Genomic DNA, 21,182 nt, shown 5'->3' with positions numbered 1-21,182 from the left:
TGCTCTCATGGTTTTCCACCGTCCTGCTGTGGCAAGAGAAAAAGACTAGTGCTTGAGGTTTTCCTGAAAACGAAAACAAGGCACCAAAAATAACAAAGTAGGCATTCAGCATCCTTGTGAGAATGGTGGCAGCGATCTGCTTGGAGCAAACTCATTTCCACCGCGTTGAGCAGGGATGAGGCAAATTCAATTCACGTTTTGTTGATATTTAGTCCTGTTGCGGGAAATGCTCGTTATCCTGATAGTGAGAGAATCTAACGTCTGGGAGAATGGAGCACATCCGGTGAGAGATGCACGTATCTTTTATCTCCGAAGAGTTTTTGCTTACTAACTCTACTTGCGATGCCTTTTTGCCTTTTTTTCGCCTATCCGAAGCTGCGAATACTGGGGACAGCTGATCTTGGACATGTGTTTAGGAAACTGATAGAACCATTTGCAGGCAAGATAGGTTTAACCCTATTGTTAATGACCGCCTAACTGGGTAAGTTTTGCACTTTATTTGGTGAACTTCTTTTGATAGAGAAATCGTACGCACTTGAAATTTATTTTTTCACTTTTCCGTGCAAAAGAGAAATTGTTAAACTGATTTAAATTACATATACTCGTATTTATAAAATTAGGGGTATCAATTCATCTACCATTTTGTACATATGTGAGTTTTTCCATTTTCTCATCGCCAGGCTAATATCTTTTAATCTACTCGTCGTATTTGCATGACAATTTCAAAAGAAGTTAGACAATTTATTGTCTAACGAACTACATGTGGATGCAAATTTTAAAAATTCTTCTTCTTTTTTTCTTCGCTTCCAAAGCTGAAAACTCCTTACCTCTACACTGATAATTCCGATCACTAATCAGAATTATTCTTTTAAAGTTGCTAATGTTTGTGCATTTTAACTTATTTATTTAGCTTAAATCCCCCGTAAAAGTTTCTTTTGTAAGAATTTGTTTATATAGTTTATAGAAATTAGCATATGACTTGAAATATGTCATATATAATATTTTTGCATGAACTTTCAATTTTTTTGGTCTTTAATACTTATTAACTCATTCCTTAATAACCGGCTTTACTTTTGCAACTGAATAGCCATTTTTTGTAGCGTAAGCCTGTTTTAGAATGAATACGATGTACGATCGACATACTGATACGGGCAAACACATATTTCGCCAGTCTTCACTTACGTGTGCTTGAGTAATTGTTTTAAATATTTATAGCTGAGTAATGAGTCTTTCGTTAAAATTATTTCAAACCAGATTTTTTTTGACTGATCTTCTTCTTGGCTTAACGACCTTCTCACACCGGCCATCTAATGGCTTACTAAACTTACTGATACCATGTAGTTGGTTAGTTAGTTCTCACTACGCGGGAACGGTTCATGATCCATATTCACTGAATTATTTGGTTTTACATTGAGATAAGCCCAGCTAAAGGTTCCATAAAGCGGAAAAAGCATTATTCTATTATAAAGATTTGTTTGGCGCTAGAGACACCAGCTTTGGAAGCAAACAATAAATACAAGTTTTTTTTTATTTTCAACAAAATTTAATTCGTCGAACAACAAATAGCCTTTCATGAAAAATGTCATGCAAATACGACGAGCAGATCAAAAGATCAAACTCTCATACAAAATGTATTCCCTACACGGGTAGGCGGATCGTAGAACATCTTTTTTTGGCCGTAAACACTTCGATTAAAACTCTTTTTTGTTTGTTTTATTATTCAGTTTTAGATCAGTGATCGTATTTATTCTATTGGCTAATATCAAATACACAATATGTCTTTACTATAAATGATTGCAATCAGTGATTATAGCTGCTGTGATTTGCTAATGCTATTGTGTTACGTGACTAATAGTTTGCTTCAATGCATCACCCTTACTGAGCTGGTGACTGATGTTGTTATCCGATACAGCAAACATAAAAAACAATATATTACCATCTATGGTGCTTGCCTACTGCTAAACTTATCTGCGCTGGTAGCCTAAAATTGAATTTCCTACATAAATGGAATTCGATGTCATATGGCGTCATATGGGGTCCTTATCCTGCTGCATCCTTCCCCTAGGCCTCATACTACATATTTTGTGTGTACGTTTTTTTTACACAGACAATACCCGATATAGTGACAGCCAAAACACTTTGATAAGCAGTATGAACACGAACAACGTGCCTACAACGTTAACGACGAGCGAAATCATGTCACGCTTACTTTTCTGCGGTATCCTCTGCTGGATGGTACCGTCCGAAAGCAGCGTGTTGACGATGTGTTGCCCATCAAAGCCATAGCACGGCATAACATTGATGAACGCTAATCCGATCGCAAACACGGTCACATACTTGAGCAATAGCTGAATCGAATCGGCAAAGCGTGGCGCAAACAGCCCCGTCTTGGGTACGAACCGCGAAACTCGAACCGTCCTGGTCGCATCGCCTGGATGACCGATGTAGATGACGTCCGGTTTGGATTCGCGCCGTATCTGCATGATCGTGGTGTAGTTGTTGATGCTCGGCTTAAAGCAGTGTCCTTCCGAACATTGGCCGTTATGCTGGCAGTAGCCGAAACTATTTTCGATCGTTTTGCGTATGTTTAGGCACATGTGCTGCGGTAACGCTACATCGTCCTCGTTCGCATCGACCATGTACTCGAAGCAGCTGGACGCTGTATTTTCGCTACCGCAGCACTCGATCAATCCATCATTTTTGTGCGACATCGGTACGGATTCATCGTTCAGGTGGACGAAATCCGTCGAAACACAGTACGCCGGTGGTGAATGAATTGTGTGCAGCAAACATTCGAACCAACTTTCCTCGTGATGGATTTCGCAGTTGTTGATCGATTTTATAATATCGCCCTGCTCGAGTCCTCGTGATCCGGCCATTGGAGAGTTGTTTTTAAGTGACGTCACAATTACACCGTCACTGGTGCGATAGAGCGCCGAGAAGAGTAGCGGGGTGGAGATAAATAGCAGGTACGTGAAAAAACCCAGCACCAAATTGTGCCAGATGCCGGCACACAGTACGCGCAACTTTTTCCACAATCGAAGCGTGTTCAGCTGATCCGAATCGAGTTGCGTGTAGGCCATCGGTATGATCAGCAGCACGTGCAGTCCAAAGCCTTTAATCTGCACGTCCTCGAGTACGGCTGCTAGCCCATGGCCAAGCTCGTGCACTACACTGTTGATGGCTAAGGCTGCAATGTAGTACCCGATTTCGTTGACGGGTAAATTGACGCCCGGCACTACCAGATCGATCTCAACCATCGAGCGCCGGCCGGCTGTGCGAGAATCTCCACCGGTTCCGCCCGAAGTGACTACCCGTGCGGATTGTCCGTGAAGATTCGTTTGCAAGGAAGATATGACGATCATCACTACTGCGAATGGCATCAGAACTAGGCTCAGGTAGACACCGATATTGAAACTGCAGTCAAGTATTTTCGGATACTTCGTGCTCCATTTAACGATGGACCGGTTCAGTGCGGTTGTGTGCCACTGCAACCGAAGGAACTTTACCGTCAGTCCAGTCCCTCGCAGGAATGCATCGTACGGATAGTGCATGCAACTCTGCGAAAAGTGCGAAAAATGTTTTTAAATGCCACACAAAAACAAAGCGCACCGCATCTGCCTACCTTAAAAAATCCGTCGAAAAACAGAAGCACCACGTACATCAGTACCACAATACCTAAAATTACAATCAGCTCCATACTGGTTAGTATTTCATACGCGATAGAAAATAATAGAATCGGTGAAGAGTTTTATGCCAGTTTTAAACGCATTTCATTGGGTAAATGAAAATAATAAAATTCTTTTGCGACCACCGGCAAAATGCATTCCCATGAATGTTTTGGTTGTTGATTGACAACCAGCTATCAACTAGGATGGAGCGGATCGGATCCGTGCAGATGAACTATAGCTCCAGAGTATGAGAAGACCACATCTTCCGAAATTCGGGCAGATGTTGAAAAACTCAAGGTACACTTTCCAACAATTAATGCGAGTTGTAAAGCGGGCTTGTTAAGTTCTTGTAAAGCTGTTTCGCACTATCTTTAGTGTCAACTTATAAATCTTTCCACACGCTGGTTTATCCAAAAAAAATGCATCTATATTCACATATTTTTAAGTAAATAGCATTTTTCAGTATTTCGTATCGATTTCAAAAGTTTGAAATACTCCTTGGCCCTGGGTCTTTTGATTTCACATACCTCTACGAGCAGAAGCTCAAATTGTCTGCCGGGAATCGTGTTTGGCTGCTCGAATGAGTGAGAATCTTTGTGCTAGAATTGTAACAAAAGTGAAAGAAAGTGAGAGAAGCCGCTGCTCGACGATGCCGGAAAGGTGAGCAAAAATCTGCTCACTTGACATTAACACACGACCACAAATCGCTGCTGACCGAATGCTGTCTTGTGTGCATCAAACGCGACTCGCTGTAGTTCGCTCGGATCCAACAGCAATGCATTTAAAGTCTTAAAATTAATATAGCTGCCCTCATTTTTTATTGTGCCTCGTATCGTTGAGCATTGTGAAACGAAGCTTTCGGTAAATGTAGCTGCGTTTTCGGTGCAAATAAACGCGATCATCCCGTGGTGCGTCGTTTGTGATATCGCGCGCGCGCTGCGCTTCCTTTCTTTTCCGTTTTTGTTCGTTCACCACCACCGACGGGGCTGTCATCGGTGAAACGGCATACTGTAGCTTTTTTTTGTTGGTGTTGTTGCTGTTAATGTCCGTGATTTGCAAATGAAAATGTTTCCCGTGCCGCTCATTGCACGCATGAAGGCGATGCTGATGAGCATCGGACACAGCGGAAGCACCGATAGCAGTAACAACGATCGTAAGCGAAAGAGTGTGTTGCCGCAAGCGATCGATATCAAGAAACGCCGAATGACGACAGTGTCTTCGATTCCAGCACCGGTGGAAGAGGTCATACGCGACCAGAGACCGCATCTTGCGACCATACCCGACGTACAGCAACTGCAGCAGAATGGTGCACATGGGCGGAATCCACGATCGATGGCAAACGCCCGTCGCCTGGGTGAAATTACCGACATGTCACGGGTAAACCACGTTTACGGTTCGTACCATGCACCCCCGCCGTTTGGATCCATTCAGCGCACATTTGCAGCGGACAGTCGCAACAGTGTCGCCGATACGTATACCAGCAGCAGATTCGGGACGCCAGAAACACGACCACTGGCACGACGCAGTGGCCAGCGTCCGCCGGATTTAATCCCGATGAGAATCGTCTCATCGCGAACATCGTCTTTTGGTCAACGAGGTGTTGCTGGTATTTACTCGAAGCCAGTATCCACTGCCACCAGTGGCCAGTCGTCGGGAGGCAATGAGGTGAGTTCCGGTAACGTTTTGCAGCTGTCCCACGAGTTTAAAAATCTGCTGCGCTCAAAGAGCAGCTCCACCCCGACGTCCGGGTCCGATTCCACAGCTGCCCTCGACCGAGAGTTGAACGCACATCGTGCAGCGGTAAATAAATATGAATCGCTGATGCTAAAGTTTATCCCCATCATGAACGAACCGCCCAAACGGAGCGCTTACGATCGATACACGAGGAAGACGATTAATGGAGATGTTTCGCGACCGACGGTGCAAAAACAGTCCTCAGTAGAAACGCTCGATCTAACCGACGATGACGCTAGCGACGACGATTGTGTGGAGGTGGGAGTGTCACAAACCAAAAGTGGCCGTTTGTTTACGCCGCTCGATTCGATGCTTACACTGGCACGGGACGATGCGAACGACACAAAGCAATCGATACCGAGTCCACCGGAACCGGTCAACACGGTCAAGGAGCGGTTCGAAACGAAACAAGTCTTCCGGGACGATATTATCCAGGACGTACAACAGCGTTACGGTACCCTGTTCAGCCAGCGCAAATCCCTGATCGAGCAGGAAAAGAATCGTCTCGGAAGTCTGCGCCAAACCACAAACGTGCAGGAAAATGAGGCCCGCAACAAAATGCTCAACTATGTGTGCTCTTTCTACAAGCTCGATGAGCTGAACGAATCGGACCTGAAAGAGTCAACACCCGAGCCGGAAGATGTACCGCTGCCGGAGCTAACGAAGGAACAACTCGATTTGATGCATCAGAAGTTGCGCACCGGGAACCAGGTGGTGATCGAGAAGTTTAATCTCCAGATTACCGGTAACGATCTCGTGACGCTGCAGGATTTGAACTGGCTGAATGATGCGGTCATCAACTTCTACATGGAGCTGCTTCGGGATCGTAGCGAGCAAAAGCACGGCCAGGGCCTGCCGAAGGTTTACACGATGAATACGTTCTTTCTGCCGCAGCTGCTGAAAATCGGTTACTCAGGTGTACGGCGCTGGACACGCAAGGTAGACCTACTGGCAAATGATATGATTGTGGTTCCGGTACACGTCGGTGGCATTCATTGGTGTATGTCGACGATCGATCTGCGGCGGAAAACGATACACTATTACGACTCGATGGGTGCGCCCAACAATGCCGTACTGAACGCGCTGGAAGACTATTTGTGTCAGGAATCGTTGGACAAGCGCAAAACGCCATTCGACAAGAGTGGCCTAACCAAGCAGAACATACGCGACTGTCCGCGCCAGAAGAATGGGAGCGATTGTGGTGTGTTTAGCTGTATGTTTGCAGAATACCTAACGCGCGACCACCCAATCACGTTCGATCAGTCCAACATGAAGTACTTCCGGAGGAAGATGACGGTGGAGATAATGTCGGGGAAGTTGCTGACGTAATTCGCTAACACGCACTCACACACACACCTAATACCATTCATCCTACTAAACGTTACTTTCGACATATGCGCATCACGAAGAGGAGAGAGCTTCATTGACTTCTGGCAGGACGAAATATTTATTCTTCAGTTTGCTGTACTGACACACGATTCTCGAGATAGCAGACGTCACGCACGCAAAACCGTGCCCGGCACATCGGACAGGTCGTTTTCTTGCTCAGCCACGTGTCTCGATCGGCTCGACGCTGCTGCGACGCAAACCAGGTCGCTAAACATCCGACGCACCACAACGGCCGACAAGCGCATGGTTGGCAGCGTTCCGATTCGGCCAGTAACGCACCGGTCGCACTTACATCTAGACAGTACTTGACAATCTTTACGTCCGGCTGAGCCTGCAAGCACGCGAGACAACAGTCGCCATCCTCCGGTACGAACGTGCTGGCGATGGTAGGATTCAGTGCCACCTCCTCCTTGAACGCTTCCACAAACCGTTCCGTAAGGGTGCGGAACTGTACCGATGGCATTACCAGTATTGGACGTTGAAGTCGATCGCGCAGATCCTTGATGTGGCTGATGTTGATCCGTATGATGAACGGCCGGATCCGGCTTACCTGCGGTTTGACTAGGATGTTGACGAACTCGGCCGATTCGAGTGTATCGGTGATCACCTCCTTCGTGTCAATCTGGGCATATAAGCGGAACGGGATGATTGGCGCGGACATCGCAAAAAAAAAAACGTCATAACTCACCTTGTAGGCGCACAGTTGTGCTTCACTCTGCGGGACAATGTTGTGCGCATACATGTTCGTTTTAATGATCCAACTTTCTGTTACTACCAGCGTTGAGATGGCGTTTGAGCGTATCGAGATTGTGGTGTCCCTGGAAAACAATTGTTTAAGAATAAATACATGATGCATTCGAAACCGTAACAATTCCGTCCTTATCATTGCTACTTACCGCCGATACTCGTCGTTAATATTCGTTGCTACCGAGCGCCAATCCGGTAGGTCGGGTGTCGTCAAAAGGTGCAGCTGCTTGGCGATTGGATGATTGCTCCAACCGTCCGTTGCCCAGTAAAATACGGTAAGCATGGCTAGGAGCAGCAATGTACCGGATCCGGAACAGAACCCGTTCCAGATCGATTCCGCGTACGACGATGCATTCTGGTGCATTACGAACTCGTCCGGCTGCATCCACGCCATTAACCAGATGAAGATAACGTACAGGAACGGCATTGCGGAATGGATCAGCAGCTTCACGCTGGTCGCTTTCAGATGGTATAGCACGAAATCGGTTTCAGCCGCCAGGTAGTGTGTGCACAGCTGATTTACAGTCAACCCGACCGATTCCATTTCCGATGTTGGGAAAATCGTGAAAAAGAACACCATCACGAATATAATGCAGTACACGATGTGCGGTACCATCGTGTGTGGGTGGTGTGGAAAAAGGGATTTAAATTTAAAAAAATAGGATACGAACGAAAGGATGTCTGCGGCACGGCACAACAACAAAAAAGACCGTTTTTGGAAGAAAAACAAAACACTTTGTTGGCCGATGTCAAACTACCCAAGTTCGTTGTCACGCTTGTTTACGTCAAGGTTTACGAGGATTTTCCGTTAGTGAATTATTTTCGAAATGCTTTACCAAATATCAAATTATTTAGAGTATAAAGAATGTTGTTTTTATGTTTTTATTTTGTTGTTTGAAAGTTTTAATGAACCCAAGAGGAATTGATCGAGGATAAATCGCTTTGTCTCCCTTTCCATACCTCTTTCCTTCGATTTTATAGGCCTATTGAACTGCATACATTTGATTGGAATATTCCATGGATTTTCTGCAATATTGTATATTCGTGTGAAGACCGGCGCTCTGGTCGCCTACACTTAGGAGCCGTCCCGTTTTCACACATTTCTTTTTTTTCTTTTTTTCTTGAAAAGATTCTCAAGAACAAATCGAAACACCGAGAAAAAGAGAGAGCGAGAGAGAATGAGCGAGTGAAAGAAAGAGAGCGTGAGAGAAAGAGAGCGAAAGAATAATAAGTACAAACAAAAAACTTCCCGAAGAAATTTATTCTTTTCTTTTTGTTGCACCTGTAATGATCACTGGTTTTATTAAACATTTTATCTTGATTCACGCGCCGTAGCAGTAATTTCAGTAGTTGCACTATGAAGAAGCAAGATTAATAAGGGGTTAGGGTACGGAAGAGTGGAAGTAATTCCGAAGCGAGTTCTCCTATGAGGCGGGCTACCTCTTGTGAGAAAGAGAGGACACGTCCATTTCTCGTGTGTTTTTTGTTTTTTCTTTCTTTTTGTGTTTATGTTGCTTTTTTTGTTTCAATGTTTTGCATTTTGTGTTCAAGGTAAAATTGGTATGATTTGATTTTGGATTACTGTTGTGTATTTTTTCGATCTTTTGTTGTATATGTATATGTATATATGTTGTTGTATGTTGTATGTTGTATGTTGTATGTATATATGTTGTATATGTATATGTATATGTAAATGTATTTTTTGTTTGGGTATTTTTTTGGTTTTTTTCTATTTTCTATGCCTTTTTCCTCATTAACGATTGTCATTACGATTTACACAATACGTAAGGCGAGTTTTTGTTTGCCAAAAATCGCCAGAGCTTACAGAAATGGGTATCTTTATTTTTTTATTATTATTATTATGCTTTTTGTATTAAACTCTCTTTTGTCATTTGTTTTGGTGGAGATTTTTTACTTAGGTTTATAGTTATACAGATACTCATATCTTTTGTTTTTTTTTTTAGTGAGTTTTCGATTCTAGCGTTCTTATGTCCGATTTTGGGTATGATAATGGGTATCCTATATTATGTTTGTGTTTTCAGTTTGGAAATGTCTGTCTATCTATGTTTGTTATCTTTTCTATTTGATGTTTTGGTCCATATCTTTTCCTATATTTCAATATTATTTTTTAGATGTTCATTTATTGTTTTCATTATTTTTTCAGATGGTGACTGCCAGTATGTAATAAGGTTTTCTTTGGTTGTGTCTTAGTCTCTACTGAAATTTGGGCACACGAAGATTTTATGCCACCCGATTAGGTGTATTGCAAGTATCACAGGTTCCGTTTTCCATGATAACAAATTTTGTCAATTAGTGTTTCTGTTTTTACGTTATTGTAAGCCTTCTCTAAATCTATAAATATAATAGTATTTTGTCGTAGGATCCGAAAATTGTACCACCTCCTCCGGAGTCATCAACCCCCATCTTTTTTCAATCGGTTATATTTTGTGTGTTTTTTTAAATCAAATTCCCCAACTTACCTTGTTTCGTATTGTTTGTGTGTGTAGGTATTATGTTGTTTTCCACTATGTTTTTACAACAAAAGAGTAAAACTGTAGCATCTTGGTTTTTTTGGCTTCCTTTCACTTCGGAAAACGGACGGTTATGGATCCAATATCGAATGTGTATTTCGCATGACAGTTGCGCAGCAAGCTGTCAGCTGCATTTTTACGTTTGTCAGCTGTCATGATCCTGCAGGACATTACAGTACCAAACATGAACAAATTCCTTATCCTCGAAAGCTTGTTTGTCTTGACTCGGATTGTTTGATAATTTTGCCACTTTTCGAGGATGTATCCTGTATATTGTATAGTGTCAATTGTAAATAGGGTTCATTCAAACTTTCAACAACAAAATCAAAACATAAAAACTACAGACTTTATACTCTAAATAATTTGGTATTTGGTAAAGCTTATAGAGGATAATTCAGTAACGGAAAATCCTCGTAAATCTTGACGTAAACAAGCGTGACAACCAACTTGGGTAGTTTGACATCGGCCAAAAAAGTGTTTTGTTTTTGCTTGTTTACGAATCATAACACAGTAGATTCCAGCTGGAGTAAGCGTGCTTGTTGCTTTTATTCGTATACATCCGATTGAGTTTTACTGGAAGTACAAATTTTATTCCACTACGACACGTTGAACGCAACTTTGTCTCCGAGGATGACAAATTAAATTACTCGCCTAGTAGCAGCTGGAGTATTATTTGCGCCAGGAGCGACGAGCAGGTTTCGCTGGTGTGATGTACCGAGTAAAATAGTACGGAATTGTTGAACTGTATTGAACAACGTCAGCGTCATGACTGTAACGAACAGACGGTACCATCGGGGACATCTTTCAACGTCGACCCATTTTCAGCACCCGGCCAGTACCGTTTCTTCCCATGCGTTAGCACCGGTGAGTAGCAGCAACACGGGCAACACGACCAACAATCTGGATAGTAACGGCGAGGAGGATGGCAGTGCCATGTTTACACCGTTCCCCAAACACGTGCCATATCCGAACGTGGAGCAAAGCTCCGAACTCATGAACGAGCTGCTTATATTCTGCTTCACGATCCTTGCCAGTGCGACTCAGTTTTTGCACCTGTATCGATCGGTCTGGTGGTTGCCGAATTCTTACAACCGGCAAGCTGTGGTAAGTTTCGAGAGTAACATATGGGTAGATAAGTCTTAGTCCTAACCATGATAAAAGGTTTTTTGTTTGACCAAATTCAATTTATCTACTCAACATAATTGCCTTCGATAGAGAAGCAGTGCTCTACTATCTTTTAAAATCCTTGTTTCATCATTGAACCTCAATATCTTTTCGATATCTCCGATATTAACTCCGGAGTGCGCTATCAATTACAGGGTAACTCCGGATTACTCTGAAGGCAACCGAAATTGAAATCTAAATCGCAGAAGATTCCTGAGTAATTGCGTATTCTACGTTGTTCCGTTCCATTGTTTGTGAGTTCGGCAGTGCACTCGTAGTAGAATCCTTATTTAATATCGGAGATTACTATGGTTTACCTAGGAGCATATTCTGGATTGCTCCTATATCTCATCATCTTATCGCTATAACGCTATAACTCATTATCTAGTCAACTGACTGCTATCAAATTCATACATGTGTACTTTCGACGTTTGCCAAAAACTGTTTATAATTTTATTTCATTGTTTGTGCTACAATCGCAGGGTATCAGGGCCATAACTTATCTATCCGTGCTGTTAGTATGACTGTAAGTATGTTCGCAAATTTAATTATTCTTTTGCATTTGTAGAATTTTTACCTAATCGACTGGGATTTGGCCATCTTTATCGACATTATGGCTAGCCGGCGATTGCTGTACTGCTGCATTCTGAAGTTTCTCGATGCAAACTGCCCCGAAGCGTATGTGGAAGTGAGCAAAAAGGTGGCCAAATATACCTTCCTTGCGTTCGTGGTGGTTTCGTTTGCTGTTTGTGGGACACAAATTTACCAGAAAGCCAGCTACATTCATCTGTTCGTGTTGAGCTATCCGTTGGTACTGTACTTAATGATATTTGGGCTTAATTTGGAGCAGTTCCTGCGTACAATCGTCGATACAGAGCCGAACTGCATTAACGGAATGCCGTTGCACAGCTGCTCGTCTAATCCGAACTCGATCCGAGCGGAAATCGATGCACTGAGGACAAACTTTAACAGCCGATGCAAGCAAGTTATCTTCACTTCATTGCTGAACGCGTACTATGCCGGCTTTGTTCCTTGTGTGCTTGCCTCGAAGCATCTGTATTACAACAATTTCTGGACGACGCAACATTTGGCGTGCGTGTTTGTTGGCGGGTTTACCATGTGCGTGACGTACTGCTTCCCGATGCGATACTGCGATGTGTTTCACCGGGCCGCACTACATTTGGGCCAGTGGCACCGGGTGAACAACCGTTCGAACAGTGTGCCGGCGTACACCTGGTCGAAGACGAACATTTACCCGCACGGTACGTACGTGCGCCATATGGGCGAGGTGTATCGATCGGTGGGCTATTGCACTTCGGCCATACCCGCCAATAGCAGCCATTATAGGTTTTATGTGAGTAGCAAAGGAAGAAGAGGTTCTGATGGCAAAATTATGATTGAAATTTGTGAAATATTTTTATTCTTGCAGGCAATTTTTAGCTATCATGTCATCATATACATGACGCTATTTGCAGTACAGATGCTGTTGATAGTGTTACAACTTGTTATATTCGCCCTTACGCCCGAGTGGCAGAACGTACTGTCGGTTGGCTTTCTATTGCTGACTAATTTTTTCACACTGTTTCGGATTGCACGTGATTACTTCATTGCTCGCCGGATATATGCCAGCGAACCACTGTATCTAGGCATGAAGCTGCAGTAGTAGTGTGCTGCGTACACTTCAATCAAGCAGTAACGGAAGTTTGTAATTTATTGAACTATACAATTAACTCTCCAATATACATGAACTATTAGTGATTTACAGTTGCGCAATCTCTAAATTGATGGGCTGAATTTCTTAACTGACCTTTCCGTCCGAATTGTTGTCCGGTCCAGTTCCGCTAAGCTCGAGACTGGTCTGGAGTTCCTTTAAATTTCGATTGCCATGCTGTAACAGCATCTTGATGGCCAGCTCATCCGTTTGGTTCCTGTTGCTGCGAAAGTCGGCTCTTGCCCATTCCCGGAGCTCACGTCGGCTACTGGCATCTGGAACTTGTCGAATGGTACGAAATATGGACCGGTAAAGCTTAAGCACTTCTTGCCGAAGCATAAACTGTAAGTAAATCGTGAACCAATCAAACAGTTGGAAGGAATCTAATCCCAAGATGTTGTTTTGTTACCTGCTTCAGGCTCAGTGCTGCTTTTGGTAATTTTGACATGCGTTACAGATAATTAGTGTTGTACCGCACATTTACTCCATGTACTGCAACAAGAATTATTTTCCCATCAGATTGTTATTGATATAAGCTTTAATTTATTTTGGGGGAGAATATTCTCACCAGGAAATTGTTCCACCAAAAATTATCAATGCAATTACACTTGACATTTCAGTTTGTTTTGATTTTGTGTGGCATGTGCAGTTGTGTATGAGTAGCAGGAGTCCAAGCAACGAAATTCGGAATCTAACACCGAACCGCAAACGGGAAGTCAGTTAATAGTCTGATAGACATGATTACAGTACGCCACAACAGCACGCGTATCATTACAAATGATAAATATTTCGTTAAAATTTTGTTTTGCTTTCATTTACGAATAATTGCGGAAACGAGCAGTTCTAATTTTTAAAAATAATTTATTTATTTACTTTACTTATTTACAATTGATTATTACGGTCCAGCGCCGTATTGTCGTAAAAATAAATTATATTGTTTAATTAATCTGTAAAACTAAGTCACTGAATTTAATTCTGTTAGTTAAAATATTAAATTGTATTTGATAAGTTATCATGTACGCGATGATACATGATTGACCTACAGTGGCAGTGGATGAACAAAGTTTTTGTCATTAGGGATAAGACCATTTTTCCTAGAGATCTTAGAGAAGAAAAATATAAAAAATGGATGCTCAAAGCTATAAAGATTTTTTTGAATTTAAAATTATTGAATGGTTTATTTCACGGTCTAATGCGTTTTAGCTACATATTAACAATAAAAAAGCAGCTAATAATAATCAACCCTATAAGCAAAACTCTCTAAGGAACATTCTAAGTCACTGCTCAAAGAAGGTTTTTGTCAGCTTCCATATGAGATCTGTCAAGAATTTTCTTTCGAGCAATGATTTAAAAGGCTCTTTAGAGGGGTTTTTAACAAAATTAAACAAATAAAAAACTAAATAGATTCGCAGAAAATTGGCATCAATATCGCATTTTTTCCTTATGAGCAAAAACTGGTGGTCTAATTTTATTGGCAGTCTCTGTGTGTATGATAGGCAGATGTAGTCCTCTAAAGACTCAAAGCCTCTATAAATAAACGAAAAAAAGAACAATGCATAATATGCCAAATGTAGTGTCTCTTAGCTCACTAAAAACAATTGAGCTAGAAGCCAGATTATTGTTAAAGAAACAAAGCATTGGAAAGCTCTCAATCTTGACAGGTTTTGGCCTCTTGTTGTTGATGTCTTTCACTCTGTTGCACACATGACTGGATTCTGGGTACGTACTAAACGATTCAGTCGTATATGACACTAACAAAATAAATCAATTTGATAATACGATTAAATCGGGCAGTGATACCAGATTATAGGGGTTTCGAGAATGTAACATACAATTTCACCGAGATGTTGATATGTTCAGGTATATTATTGATTCAATCTATGAGATATAGAAATTTCTTTGCAGGACTGTGGAATCACACATTTTCCATCCTAGTAGTCATAGCTCAGGCAACTGTTCAGGTCGCCTAGACATTTTACAGCACTGGTTGGTTCGACCAAAAACGTGTGAGTCTTCAAAAATATCGAACAAACTAACGACAGCATCCGAGCGATTCAACGTCTCGCAGATAGAATCAATAATATGCCCAAGCCCCAATGAATATCTCGGTGATGAACAAGTTGTTCATTATATCCTCTTAACCGGTACAAGACAAATTAGCATGTCTGAAGAAATCAGATGAACGAAGTTCAACCACTCAAATTCTCTTTAAACTATTCAACCAACGAACAAATTTCTTGAGTAGTAGCGTTCAATATCGCTATACTGAGGATTTATTTTATCTGTTTAACTTCTTAACTTAATTAACCTAACTAATTAACCCAGCAAAGCTTTTTTAAGTCTACAATATTTTATTTAAAAAAGTATATGTACTGGAAGGAAAACTCTAGCATGTTACTGAAAGTAAATCGAAACGAATTTTAACCAGTAAAATGATAGCAAGTTACCCAGTGTGCAGTCTGCGTTCATCAATATTGAGCTATGTTGCGTACGAACCGGTACAATTCAATGCATTTGTGTTTTAAATCGCGGGAAGCGCGCACACGTTTTCTGGCGCTTGCTGGCGCGATGTTTCGTGGAGTTGTTAACGTCTTTTCAATAAAAAAGTGTGTGTGTGTGTGTGTGTAAAAGAATGTAAGATGTTCATTTTAGTGTGTTAACTAAAATGTTCATTTTAGTGTGTGTTAAGGCTTTTTTATTATTTCTGTTAAGCAAATAAAATGAAAAGAGTATGCTAAACGGTCAAGAAGTGGTAAACAGCAGCTACGACAATGTGAAAAAGATTAGTTTTAGAAAAATAATGATAATAATATGAAACTCAACACGAATATTACACATCTGAATATATTCCTGTCGGATGTGAGTTAGCTAAACCGAGGGCTAATACGAAATTTAATACTACTTTTGTTCACAACTGTTTTCATCGTGAAAGGTGTGTTTAATGATCGTTGCGTAGTTCTTCCCGTTTGATTGTGTGTTTAGAAATATATGCTAAGAAATAGAACAATTTAGTGTGAGGGTGCCCCATTGACGGCAAAAAAGGAAACTTAAGTGCCCCTATTAAGAAACCCCATTTATGGTAAAAGTTCCGCGATCGTGACGTTTGAGTAATGATCATCCATTAGTTAAAAGCATATCAAAGTGTTTGGGGTTGGAATGAAATTTTGTTTCGGAAAGGACTTAACATCAAGTTTGAACCACAGAAGATGCTCGCCAAATAAAGCATTAAGTTTGAAACTATCAAATGAGTAAGCTAAGGGAACATACTCGCAACAGCTAAGATGTTAGAGAACCTAACTTCCTGATGCCACAATTCAAGCAGCGTCCACCAAAAGTGGGTGGTGTTGCGCTTATTGCTCAACGTTTCATTCGTCGTAAACAGTGCCGTAAAAGATCAATTTCAATCATTAGCATACCAATCTTTCCAACGAGTGCTTAGACAGATCCGCGCCGTTTGGCAGGCAGTTTGGCAGGGCTTGTTTACGTTTTTCCAATTTTTCATCGCATATCATATCACACGAGGTGAATCTCTCTATTCGTACGCGCGTACGGAGGCGTGTTTGATATAAAAATACTCACTCACCTCGCGATCGCGAGACGCGCGCGCGAGAGAGATGCGGATTTGCTAAAAATATTATACCCTAAAAAAGGGAGAAAATGTGAAGTAAAAAATAAACATTCCCAACATGATATGCAGGCGCGCAGTCCCTGACACGGGAAGTCGACAATGTTGCTATTTCTGTGGATAAATTTATTAACAGAAAAAAGTAGTATTAAATTTAGAGTCAATTTATAAATAGCCCAAGGAATGGTGGAATGTCCGTTGAGAGCGTGCAATCGGTTCGCCTGTGTTTAGTTGGAACTGGCGGTGTGTGCGCGTAGGGTTCGAGCATCAAAAGGTTTGATATCAGGTTGCTGATTGGCAACCTCTAACGGAAAAAGGTAGGCAGGATTGGTGTGGACTATGGATTCGTTTTCCGGTACAATCGAGGGCCGGACATTTGATTCAAATACTTCATAGTTTTTCATTTGCCACGTTTTGGAAATAATTACAGATAAACCTTTTTGCTTAAATGTACACAGATCTAGTGAAAAAAAACGCCTAATTAAGCAACGACAACGGTCGGGAAATGTGTGAAAATGATGTGAAGAAAGTGTGTTAACTGACGCTGGGAAAGCTTAAAACACGGGTGGAAATCAAATTCGTAACGTTCTCGCGCGTTGTGCCATCGTTACGGTGCCGGTCCAACCTCGTGCTGCACTTTTGCGCGTATCGAATGACATGGGAGGAATTTGGTGGCATGTGAACGGTCTCATGTTTCGGTGGTCCGGTACGAACACAAAGAGCTACCACTGCTATCACCTTCGCTGTTGGTGGTGTGGTTGGTAGGAAGGCAGAAGTGGCCAGGATCGTGGTGGAAACGTGAAGAAATCCTTATCATCGCGAAGCCGAACGAGAACTAGAAATTTTATCCGCTTGTGCTGTGGTGTAATGCAACACTGAGCGACCGTTACTATGGCAACGGCGTCATCATCGGCGGGTACGTCACCGCCGCGGATAAAGGTGAAGAAGGAGATTTGTACCGATAACGATACGATCAAGGTGAGTGATTACCTTTACGTTGTACAAATATAGGGGTTTGCAGGACATTTTATTTAAATGTTATACAAAAGAGAAGAGATTTTGTTGCATAAAGTAATGAACGAATCGATTTTTATAAGTACGGAATGGTCCAGTTTGCGCAGTTGGTTATGCGAGCCGCTCTCAAGGTGCATGTGCAATGGCGGCCAATACGTCACCAGGGTTGGAAACGGTATCATATTTCACGGGCACGCGTGCTTCAGGCGACACATGCTGGAAAATCGATACTAATCGATCGTTTGTAGTTTTCTATTTCACGTTACACTTTCAGTCAACATCAGATGGAAAGCTTGGTTGGAAAAATATTGTATCACAAAAGTATCTGATTTTAGAGTACATTTTTTATAATTTCTAAATTAAAATGTAATTGAAGTTTTCAAAGATCACATTACTCGAATCAGCGAAAAAAAAAACTCTAGGTGTTGGCGAGGTTTAACTTTCATTCAAAACTACCGACAAATATAATCGTTGAAGTTAGTAATAAAAAAAACTCTAAAAATTGTCCTCTGATGTTGCTTCCTAATAGAGCAATTGATCAATCCTGTTTGATAAACAAAACTTCTGAACGAGTCGGTTAGAAGTTGTTTGTTCATTTGCAGCACCGCCATGCTTGTGGATCGATTTGCACTGCTTGGTTTCGGACTTGGACCGGGTTGCATATTCGGTTACAACGAACAAAACCTCAAGCGCCCTAGGTTGCAATTGGAGCTAGGCTGATGTTGTCCTTCCCAGTTATCAGACGCCGTGCAATACGCATGTATGCTATTTTCGAGCATACATTGATGTACGACATCTTTCGACGCAAAAAAAAAAAACAAAAAACGGTGGTCTGGGAATTCTAGGGTGTTCTGTTCCGATAATTGAACCCATGGTGAAGGAGAGGTGAGCCTTTTGAGGAAAAAATCGCGTAAGACATGGGGAAACAGAGATTAGCCAATATTCATGTGCAAAGCAAGCAAACTATATCAAAAACTCTGAAAGATCATTTTGAGGGAGTTTTTCGCAACAACTGGCACCCATATTGTTCCGCAACCGCCGTATTCGCCAGATTTGGCACCAGCTGACTTTTGGCTGTTCAATAAGCTAAATCGGCCGCTTCGGGGACACCGTTTTGACACCATCGAGGAGATAAAAGCCGCAGCGACGACGTAACTAAAGGACTTTCCAGCATCCGCGTTTTTCACTCCTGCTTTGAAGAGTGGGAGAAGAGGTGGAAGAGGTACATTGCACCGGAAGGGGATTACTTCGAAGGTGATGACCTGTATATGGCCTAATAAAAAACCATTTAAGAAAAAAACGCAAGGTCACTTTATTTATCGGGTACAGTAGTATAGGCTTGGCGCGGCCCGGTGGTGTAGGCGACAGCGGCAACCCCGGTAGCAGGCAACGGCAGGACCGGGGTTCAAATCCCATTCGAACCGTCCCCCCGTAGTGAGGACTGACTAACTAACTACGTGGTATCGGCAGTCTAGTAAGCCATTTCGATGGCCCAAAAGAGTGGCGAATGAAGTCTCTAAGACTCAAAGCCTCTATAAATATAGGAAAAAAAATTCGATGGCCCGCATGGCCCTAGATTAGAGGTCGTTAAGCCAAGAAGAAGAAGAAGAAGTATAGGCCATCCAATCCAATCCAGGTCTTCAAGGACTTCCGGGCGTTTTTCGCTAGTTTTACCCACGCGATGAAGCGGGGTGATACCACTGTTTGTCCGTATCGGAAGTCGAGCTCGGTCCAAAGACCGGGCGAGATCAGGGCGACTTAGGGAAATAGTTCGTCGAAAAATTCATCACTCTTTTCCAAAAATAGGTGTTGATCAGCACATGGCGATTGGGATTGCTGATAGCATTCTCAACGAAGGACTTGGATTAAAAATCGTACAAGAATAAGCTTCTATTACAATGGATATATGGATAGGGATTTGTTCGTGTTTTGTAATGGGAACAGTCGTAAAAACTCCATAAAAGTTCGACAGGGAGTGCCAACGTTGGTCAGAATCATCCTGTCCCTGATACACATCCCGTGACTCCAAAATGGGCCTATGTACGAGGTCCTTTACGGGAAAGATATTGTCATTCAACACGCCTGATCCATATGGCGTATAACACTCAAGCGCGTGATGGGGAGAATTTGACATTTTTTTCCCTTTTTTCAATCAAGCTATTTGTGATCTCCCGGCGCCCCGTATCTTTATCTCCTGAGCTTTGGCAAATGGTCGTGTGGTACATCATGTATGGCATCTATGGACCAATTAACTTAGGGGCGCTCCATAAATTACGTGTCGCTAATCAGAATTTTGTACCCCCTTCCCCGCCATCATACAAAATGTAACGCCCACCCCTCCTCAAAACCCCCACCCACCCAATAAAATTTTATTCTAGAATATTATTTTTTGAGTAAAATGTCAAATTTATCTACAAAAGTGGTTCGTTCAATCATATAAGCGGCAGTGGCACCGATCTTTACACGGCAGGAAGTTGTAAACTTTTGACTGTAACAATGAGGTATGATATGATATTACACGTACACAAATACACATAAAATAAAATAAAATGGGCATAAAATGGAATAATATAATGAAGTAATATAATAATTTTGAATCACTCTTGCTGTTACGTCACACAATGTGGACCCCCCATCTTCTTGTGTAACAAATCGTAACGATAGATGGGAATTCTTCCCCCCCCCGCCACCCCTTCGAGTGTTACGTAATTTATGAACGTCCCCTTAAGCCAGAGTAGGGTCCACGGGGAGATCTCCCAGCTAATTTGTCTTATTGGTTCTCTCTAAACAATACTTCTATTGAAAATGGTCTAGTTTATGATCTAGCGATATCGTCTACCTATTTCGGGTTTTCTGGTGGATAAATCAACGCTAAAGCTTCATCTCAATATGCGCTTACTACGGCTCTCATGGCATGAACAACCCACCGGAGACAGGAATGTCTAAATCGCTGCTCAATGGCGACGTACAGCTCATGAATCTCGTGATTGTAGCGGCTCTATTGTCCATTGTCTTTCTACACACATTTTGCTGAAAATTGTTTGGAGTGTCTCAGTGTCCTGGGTGTCTCAGAGGCGTACACATGTGAAGTCTGTACAGAAGATCCTAAAACATAATTTACTTCTATTTAGCTATATCTTACTCTGCTTGAATTTGCATTTTAAAGTAAAAGCAATGAAAGCATTGAGGCCATGCCGTTCTTCCCAAATAAAAAATACCTTATTATTTTATTTTATTGTATATGATTTAATTACCTTTCTCCCTGTAAATTCGAATCTGACCAATGAAGTGTCACATTTAAACATTCTATTAATGTTCCTACTTCTTCAATCATGTGATTCGTACTAACAACACTAGCTTTCCATTGCGTATTATTGTCTAATTGTAGTACAATATAAAGCCAACGTTATAGCATCTAAACTGATTTGTAAACGTCCTCATCATCACAGCCAGTTTGTGTTGTGGTAATTTTGTCAATGGTATTTAATTCCTCCCGTGTGTGTGTGTTTGTGGGGCGTCGTCTAACGCCGGTTCTTAACCTGAAACCAAATAACCCCATATTGCCCTTTTTGCGGGAGAAGCAACAAGTAGTAATG

General features: G+C 41.9%; 9 protein-coding genes across 10 annotated transcripts in view; 4 read left to right on the top strand and 5 right to left on the bottom strand.

The window, feature by feature from the left end:
- The window catches only part of LOC126556023 (eukaryotic translation initiation factor 2D), a 526,420-nt gene that overhangs the window by 94,419 nt on the left and 410,819 nt on the right, over positions 1 to 21,182 (bottom strand). The window lies entirely within an intron of this gene.
- The window catches only part of LOC126556469 (small integral membrane protein 20-like), a 389,536-nt gene that overhangs the window by 113,828 nt on the left and 254,526 nt on the right, over positions 1 to 21,182 (bottom strand). The gene's annotated exons all lie outside the window — the stretch shown is intronic.
- The window catches only part of LOC126556308 (peroxiredoxin-6-like), a 270,155-nt gene that overhangs the window by 112,196 nt on the left and 136,777 nt on the right, over positions 1 to 21,182 (top strand). The gene's annotated exons all lie outside the window — the stretch shown is intronic.
- LOC126556072 (membrane-bound transcription factor site-2 protease) lies at positions 2,100 to 3,700 on the bottom strand. The gene is made up of 2 exons (XM_050211268.1): positions 3,626 to 3,700; positions 2,100 to 3,560 (listed from the first exon to the last, which is right to left on the bottom strand). The coding sequence occupies exons 1-2, from the start codon at positions 3,698 to 3,700 to the stop codon at positions 2,100 to 2,102; spliced, it is 1,536 nt and encodes a 511-aa protein (XP_050067225.1).
- On the top strand, positions 4,731 to 6,734 carry LOC126556005 (uncharacterized). The gene is made up of 2 exons (XM_050211161.1): positions 4,731 to 4,824; positions 4,900 to 6,734. Exons 1-2 carry the CDS (start codon positions 4,731 to 4,733, stop codon positions 6,732 to 6,734), a joined length of 1,929 nt encoding a protein of 642 aa, XP_050067118.1.
- Positions 6,833 to 8,160, bottom strand: LOC126556153 (E3 ubiquitin-protein ligase TM129). Its single transcript, XM_050211375.1, has 3 exons — positions 7,691 to 8,160; positions 7,483 to 7,612; positions 6,833 to 7,416 (listed from the first exon to the last, which is right to left on the bottom strand). The coding sequence occupies exons 1-3, from the start codon at positions 8,155 to 8,157 to the stop codon at positions 6,853 to 6,855; spliced, it is 1,161 nt and encodes a 386-aa protein (XP_050067332.1). The 5' UTR covers positions 8,158 to 8,160; the 3' UTR covers positions 6,833 to 6,852.
- Positions 10,838 to 12,899, top strand: LOC126556105 (transmembrane protein 39A-A). The gene is made up of 3 exons (XM_050211315.1): positions 10,838 to 11,176; positions 11,805 to 12,590; positions 12,666 to 12,899. The coding sequence occupies exons 1-3, from the start codon at positions 10,838 to 10,840 to the stop codon at positions 12,897 to 12,899; spliced, it is 1,359 nt and encodes a 452-aa protein (XP_050067272.1).
- On the bottom strand, positions 13,035 to 13,435 carry LOC126556451 (LYR motif-containing protein 2). Its single transcript, XM_050211716.1, has 2 exons — positions 13,357 to 13,435; positions 13,035 to 13,289 (listed from the first exon to the last, which is right to left on the bottom strand). The coding sequence occupies exons 1-2, from the start codon at positions 13,393 to 13,395 to the stop codon at positions 13,035 to 13,037; spliced, it is 294 nt and encodes a 97-aa protein (XP_050067673.1). The 5' UTR covers positions 13,396 to 13,435.
- Positions 17,464 to 21,182, top strand: part of LOC126568823 (sine oculis-binding protein homolog A) — a 32,343-nt gene continuing 28,624 nt past the window's right edge. Inside the window, exon 1 of the mRNA XM_050225472.1 lies at positions 17,464 to 17,550. Coding sequence (XP_050081429.1) covers positions 17,464 to 17,550 — 87 coding nt within the window. The remainder of the gene's footprint in view (positions 17,551 to 21,182) is intronic.

Source organism: Anopheles maculipalpis, chromosome 2RL (genome assembly GCF_943734695.1).
Source record: "Anopheles maculipalpis chromosome 2RL, idAnoMacuDA_375_x, whole genome shotgun sequence".
NCBI classification, from domain to species: domain Eukaryota; kingdom Metazoa; phylum Arthropoda; class Insecta; order Diptera; family Culicidae; genus Anopheles; species Anopheles maculipalpis.
Note: the sequence above shows the minus strand (reverse complement) of the source record. Positions and strands in the feature narration are given on the sequence as shown.

Excerpts from the sequence above, each read along its gene's own strand:
- LOC126556072 (XM_050211268.1), bottom strand. The coding sequence starts at position 3,700 with ATGGAGCTGATTGTAATTTTAGGTATTGTGGTACTGATGTACGTGGTG. Across the intron at positions 3,561-3,625 it reads TTTTCGACGGATTTTTTAAG|AGTTGCATGCACTATCCGTA; the intron begins GTAGGCAGATGC and ends CACTTTTCGCAG.
- LOC126556005 (XM_050211161.1), top strand. The coding sequence starts at position 4,731 with ATGAAAATGTTTCCCGTGCCGCTCATTGCACGCATGAAGGCGATGCTG. Across the intron at positions 4,825-4,899 it reads CGATAGCAGTAACAACGATC|CACCGGTGGAAGAGGTCATA; the intron begins GTAAGCGAAAGA and ends CTTCGATTCCAG.
- LOC126556153 (XM_050211375.1), bottom strand. The coding sequence starts at position 8,157 with ATGGTACCGCACATCGTGTACTGCATTATATTCGTGATGGTGTTCTTT. Across the intron at positions 7,613-7,690 it reads ATTAACGACGAGTATCGGCG|GGACACCACAATCTCGATAC; the intron begins GTAAGTAGCAAT and ends ATTGTTTTCCAG. Across the intron at positions 7,417-7,482 it reads CACAACTGTGCGCCTACAAG|ATTGACACGAAGGAGGTGAT; the intron begins GTGAGTTATGAC and ends TTATATGCCCAG.
- LOC126556105 (XM_050211315.1), top strand. The coding sequence starts at position 10,838 with ATGACTGTAACGAACAGACGGTACCATCGGGGACATCTTTCAACGTCG. Across the intron at positions 11,177-11,804 it reads CTTACAACCGGCAAGCTGTG|AATTTTTACCTAATCGACTG; the intron begins GTAAGTTTCGAG and ends TTGCATTTGTAG. Across the intron at positions 12,591-12,665 it reads GCAGCCATTATAGGTTTTAT|GCAATTTTTAGCTATCATGT; the intron begins GTGAGTAGCAAA and ends TTATTCTTGCAG.
- LOC126556451 (XM_050211716.1), bottom strand. The coding sequence starts at position 13,395 with ATGTCAAAATTACCAAAAGCAGCACTGAGCCTGAAGCAG. Across the intron at positions 13,290-13,356 it reads CAGCACTGAGCCTGAAGCAG|TTTATGCTTCGGCAAGAAGT; the intron begins GTAACAAAACAA and ends ATTTACTTACAG.